This window comes from Chinchilla lanigera, unplaced genomic scaffold (genome assembly GCF_000276665.1).
Source record: "Chinchilla lanigera isolate Chin_1 unplaced genomic scaffold, ChiLan1.0 scaffold00080, whole genome shotgun sequence".
NCBI lineage: Eukaryota > Metazoa > Chordata > Mammalia > Rodentia > Chinchillidae > Chinchilla > Chinchilla lanigera.
Window position 1 is genome coordinate 6,242,489 of NW_004955481.1, and position 6,407 is coordinate 6,248,895.

Below are 6,407 nucleotides of genomic sequence, written 5' to 3' on the forward strand. Positions count from 1 at the left end.
CTGGGGGTTATAAGTTGACCACCAGTTATCAATCCACTACAGCTGCTTACGTGGTTATCAGAGCTTACTATAGAGAAGAGCTAGGTAAGCTATGGTAAGCTATGGAAGAGCCAAAGGCTTAGGATGGGGAGGATTGAGGAATTATATTAGTGAAGATAAGGGTGACTGTAAGGAAGATAAGTATGAGGAATTTAAAAACTTGGGAAGAAGAGTGTATATATTTGGAAAAAGAACAAAGAAGTACGTTAATAATATCTTGGGGGTTTGAGGTGAAGAAACTAGCTAAAGAACTGAGATGAGGGAGGGAACCCAGGCACCTGTTACATCAGAGCCAGAGAAAGAACAAGTATACAAGAGTAGCAAGCTAGTAAACATGTGAAACCATAAAAGAGCATAACGTAACCCCATATTACTAAATAACTCCAGAAACATACAAAAACTTAAACTAATAAGATGTCTGATGGGAACACAGATTAGATAATCCAGAGACATTGCATATGTGATTCCCAAGTAGCTTCTTTGCCAGAGTCTGATTGCTCCTACCCTGATGACTCCTGTCATCCCTCCACTGCGATACTGAAGTTAGCTCAGACTCGGAACCTCTTTCTGCCAGGTTGCAGGCATTCTTGCAGAGTTTGATCAAGTTCGACTTCTTGGGTTAGGAACTCTTGCTGTCCCTCTCCCTGGATGTGATGGTGGTTTTGGCAGACAAGTTCACTGGCATGAAATTGTCCACTGAGCCAGTCTAATTCCTATGCCGTCAATTCAACTCCAGCAGAAACAGGCTAATCTGTTACAGTAGTATTTATCAGAGTAGTTGACAAATAACATACTATAAGACTCTGTTTTGAATCTACCTTTAGCAATGAGAAGAAGATGCTGGTGTAAGCTTCCAATCCTAACTCAGGCTGAAATGGCATCTGACTGCCGGAACCGAATCTGTGATCTCCAGTCCCTGCCTCGCAGTGGGACTCACTCCAAACTGCTCTCCAGCTGCCGGCACTCTCTTGTGACTGTCCTTCCCTCATCTAATCTGGGAACTTGGCAGTGTGAAGCAGCCAAGGGGCTGTTTTGGGACTGAGGTTCAAACACCCAGCCTTTCCCTACAACGGCATCCCTACCACCTCCTGCTCCCCGCGATTGTGTCCTTTAGCACTTGTACTGCAGTCACCCACCATCTGTTAACTCTGGAGGGGTGCTTGGGAAGCAGTGTCTTGCATTCTTCCTGCTGTCTCCAACCACATAAGATTCCCCTGGCCCCAGTGCAGTTCTCTGTGAGCAGAGAAGCTGTTAGTTTCACCTTTGCCTCCTGTCTGTGGCACTGTGGTTGCTCTTCTGCAGCATGGTCCACCTCTTCTGTATCATTTAGTCCTATTTTCTTCTCCTCTGTCAGTTTTCTGTTGGTTCTCGTGTGCCCTCCTCCCACTTAAGTTCCTCTCCAGCCTGTTGCTTTGCAGACTCTAGACTCTGTCCTGGAGAAGCTGAGTTGCTGGGACTCACTGTTCTACCATTTTGCCAGTGGTTTTTAATATATTTATGAAGTTTTGAAACTGTCACCACTAATTCAAGAATATTTTCATCACCCCTATAAGAAATGTAGTACCTGTTAACAGTTGTTTTCTATTTCTTCCGCCTTATAATCCCTGTTAGTTGATTTATTTTTAAATTGAAATCTTTCTTTTTTCTTGCAGAATCCAAGGAAACAAGGGCCTGAAACTCCAGGCAGTACAGCTGAATTAATTACAGGGCTCGTCCAGTTGGTCCCTCAGTCACACATGCCAGAGATTGCTCAGGAAGCAATGGAGGTAAAGAGAAAATAAATTCTAGGCTTTTGAAGGAAAGGTTATTTATTTATTTATTTATTTTGGTGCTAGGAATCGAACTCATGACCTCAGCCTTGCCAGACAAGTGCCTGTGCCACTGAGTTATGTCCCCAGCCCAAAGGAAAGGTTATTAATGTGTATCTCTTCCCACTCTTCCTCCTTTTCTCTGTCTTCCCTCCTTCCCCCTCCTTTTTTTTCTCTTGTCTGTATATTCTTTTTTTTTTTTTTTTTGGTTTTTCTCCGGTACCGGGAACCGAACTCACGACCTTGCGCTTGCCAGGCAGGCGCTTTTGCCGCTGAGCTAAATCCCCAGCCCCTGTCTGTATATTCTTGTGTTCTTTCGGTATATGATTTTTTTTCTTTTTTGGTACTCAGAATCGAACTCAGGACCTCATGTTTCCCAGGCAGGTGCTGTGCTATTGTGCTATATCCCTGGCCCTAGTATATGATTTTTATGAGTAATAAATATCACTTCTGGGAATATAATGTTTGTGTCATACATTGGTTTATAAATTCCATAGAGAAAGAATAGGTTTATTTGCTTTATGCTCTAGGTAATAACCCTGTGCAAATCTTCTTCTTTTTTTTTGAGACAGTGTCTGGCTATGTTGCCCAGACTGGTCTTGAACTCCTGGGCCATGTTGCCTCCTGTATCAGCCTTCCAAGTAGCTAGGACTATAGATGTGTACCACTGTACCCAGCTTACATTGTGTAAATTTTTACACTTCATGAAAGTGTTCAAAATTTTCTAATTGTAGCTAAAATTTTTAGTATGTATTGATTTTAAAATGGAGATGTAATTCATAGGCTATAAAATTCACCATTTGAAGTATTCATTATGGTAGTTTTTAGCACAGTCATAAAGTTGTGTGCCTGCCACCCTTAAGTCCAGAGCACTCCAGAAAGGAACTCCATTATTCCCCCATTCCCCCACCTCTCCTTCCATTGGCAGCTTGTCTGCTATAGTCGTGTGGATTTGCTTATTTTAGACATTTCATATAAATAGAATCATACCATATATATAGCCTTTTATGTGTGACTACTTTGATTTAATATTTTCAAGGTTTATCCATGTTGTGGCATGACTTAGTAACTCATTGCTTGTTACTGTCAGACATTCCATTCTGTGAATATTAATTTTTTAATTATTTGTCATTTGAATAGAGTCATGTATTTCAACTATACATCAGTGGAATTTTGGCTTTTTTTTCTATTGGCTAATATGCATAATGCTGCTATGAACATTTATGTAAAAGTTTTTATGTAGACACTTAGGTATGTATCTAAGGATTGAACTGTGTAATTTTATATCCGTCTTGCCAATGTATGGGGATTCCAGTCTCTTTGCATCCTTACCCACACTTGTTGTCTGGTTTTAATGATAGCCGGCCTAGTGGGTGTGAACCAGTTGACTTCTTTTTTTTAAGATAGGATCTCGCTGTGTAATTCAGGCAGGCCTCAAACTCCCAGCAAGAGACCCTCCCAACTTGCTACGATTACAGCCGTGCACTGTCATTCTGGCACAGCTAACGTTATAATGCCGTCATCACTCTAGTTTAACTTCACGGGTTTGGAATTCATGACTGAAATCTCAGAGAATGCTTCCTTACTCATCTGGCTTCTTTCACTCAGCAGCTTTTTCACATTCGTATGTTGTTGATTATATGTATTGCATCGAGGATTGTATTTGTTCACATACTGATGGGCACTTAAGTGAACATATTTGTTACTGCTAAAGTTTACCTTATACTCCTTTGTCTTCCCTCCCCCTGCTTTTTATCCCTGTCTGCCACCTTGTTTCCTTTGCAATCACTGATTTGTTCTCTGTTACTGTATATTTTTGTTTTGTTTTGTTTTGTTTTTTGTTTTGTTTTGTTTTGTTTTGTTTTGTTTTTTTGGTTGGACGGGAAATTAAACAACTCAGGTTGTATACATGCTGGCAAGCACTCTGCCACTGAGCTACATCCTAGGCCCCTTTTTTATTGTGAGATAGAGTCTAAGTTGCCCAGGCTGACCTTGAATTTATAATTTCCCTGCTTCAGCCTCCTGAGCAGTTGGGATTAAGTACAGCACCACATATGACAAGTTTGCATTTTATATAAATGAAACAGATGTTCCTTTTTTGTCTGTTTTGTAATTCAGCATAGTGTTGTATGTGTCAAAACTTCATTCTGTTTTTTAAAGAAAGTTCATTTTATGCTATGTAGTGTCCCATTGTGTGAATATAGCACAACTTGTTTACCCATTTATCTTGATAGACATTTATGTTTTCAGTTTCTATTATAAATAAAGCTCCTGGAAACGGGGTGTAGTGGTGCACACCTATAATCTCAGCACCAGGAAGCTGAGGCAGGATGATTACCGTGACTTCCAGGCCAGCCTGAACTACATAATGAAACTGTATCTCAAAAACCAAAACAACAATAAAGCTCTTAGGAACACTTACATACAAATCTATATGTGGAAAGGCACTTTCATTTTTCTTGGATAAATACTTATCATTGGCAAAAAATTTATTATGTGGTCTTTATAAGAGATATATGTTAAATATGAGGGTACTAGAAGATAGTACAAGAATAAAATGTCGTAAACACTAACACAAGAAGGCTGCTGTAATACATAAATACAGAGTTTAAAGCAAGAAGCATTACTGGAGATGAAGAGGAACATCTTACTATAGAGGAGTCCAGTACATCCAGGAAATAAAGGTCTATATAAAATTAATAACAAGGCTTCAGAATGTATACATCAAAATATATAAAGTGAAAAGATCATATATTATAATCCTTTTGATACTATATATCAAAATATATAACATACAAGGTAGTATTTAGAAATCCAGCTAGAATAGGCTACTTAAACATAACTTTTCTCAAAGTCCAATATAACAAACCAGGGAAACAAAGAAGTTTGATAGAACAAACAAAGTGTGATGTGGGGGTAAGGAATAAAATATTTGAACAACATAGTTATCCAATTAGAACACTATACTCAAGTACAATGGAACTTTCTTTTCAAGTACATGTGGAAAATGTTCATTATGAGCATGAAGCAAAAAAACTAAAAGCAAACAGAACAAAAAAAACCCACCCAAAAAACAAAACACCCTGGAAGAAGCGTTCCTGAGATAGCTAGATTTGCTGGCTAGAGTGCTTACCCCAAACCCTACCCTAATGAAAACCCCAGCCTCTTACGCTGATTTTGTGATTCCTCTCTTGGACATTCACTCCCCGTCCTCCTGGAATAAATGATAAATTGGTAGATTCTTTTATCCCTGTATAACTGGCTATCCAATGCCATCTGGCATGGCAATAACCACCATTAACAATTAATTTGCAGTATCTATTAAAAGCTTAACATATGACCTAGTAATTCATGGCTAGCTACAGAGCTGCTAGAAATGCATGTGTCTGTTTACCAGCAATACATACAAAAATTAATAGTGTAATTTTTGTGATAGTTCCCTTCAATTGGAAGTGAATGTATCAACAGAATAGATAAATAATTTTGATTATGGTCATTCAGTTGAATACTGTACAACAATGAAAAAGAGTGAGCTATGCTAAATGCAAAACATGGGTGAATCTCACAAATATAATATTGAGTGAAAATAGCCAAACACAGAGAATATACTATGTGCTTCCATTTATATGAATGCAGGCAAAACTAATCTGTGGTGATGACAGTTGGAACAGTGGCTACCTTTGTGAAGAGCTGATGAGGGGGAAGACAAATAAAAAAGGCTACTTGGTATTGGCATTGTTAATTTGTGTAATGGTCGAGGATGTGTAGATTTGTGAAAATTTATTTGGCCATTCCATGTGTATACTGCATGCTTCAGTATGCAAATGTTTAGGAAAAGTATTTCAGCATTCATTTGTATTCATTGCCTATATCTATGTACGTTGCCGTTGGCCCTATAAATTGGTACACTTCTTTTTTTTTTTTTTTTTTTTTTTGGTTTTTCTCCGGTACCGGGAACCGAACTCACGACGTTGCGCTTGCCAGGCAGGCGCTTTTGCCGCTGAGCTAAATCCCCAGCCCCAGAGCTAAATCCCCAGCCCCTTGGTACACTTCTTGCATTCTTTTTGGAAGGCCATGTGACAGTATTTGGTGGGAGCTGTTCATATATGTCAGTTGTTTCTGTCCAAATAATTCAGTTTTTGTAATTTTTTCTTATGCATACAATTCATATGGAAATAGCTACACACATAGCTGCTTATTCCTTTCTTTTATGATAGAATATTAGAACTTTATTCACTGTTAAGAGAATGAGTTAACTTTTGATAACAGATGAATAGTATTTCAACTTGATGGGATATTAAAAATCCATTAAAACCTGTGTGGATTACTTAGCACTGTGAAAAAATATAAGATACCATGTGAGTATACAGTATTGTATTGGCAGCTTTGTTAAGATGTATAGTCATACACCACTTAGTAGTGTTTTGGTTAGAAGCCCACAGATCTGATGGTGGTACCATAAGATTATATCATCTAGAGGGCTAGGGATAGAGCTCAGCAGCACAGCACTTGCTTGGCAAAGGTTAGGTCCTGAGTTTGATTCCCAGTACCAAAAAAAAA

At 38.7% G+C, this 6,407-nt stretch overlaps 1 protein-coding gene across 5 annotated transcripts in view; it reads left to right on the forward strand.

Annotated features, from left to right (window-relative positions):
- Nf1 (neurofibromin 1) overlaps nucleotides 1-6,407 on the forward strand; it is a 258,325-nt gene that overhangs the window by 96,634 nt on the left and 155,284 nt on the right. For all 5 annotated transcript variants that reach the window (XM_005402798.2, XM_005402800.2, XM_005402799.2 and 2 more), the window contains exon 14: nucleotides 1,692-1,805. In XM_005402798.2, coding sequence (XP_005402855.1) covers nucleotides 1,692-1,805 — 114 coding nt within the window. The remainder of the gene's footprint in view (nucleotides 1-1,691; nucleotides 1,806-6,407) is intronic.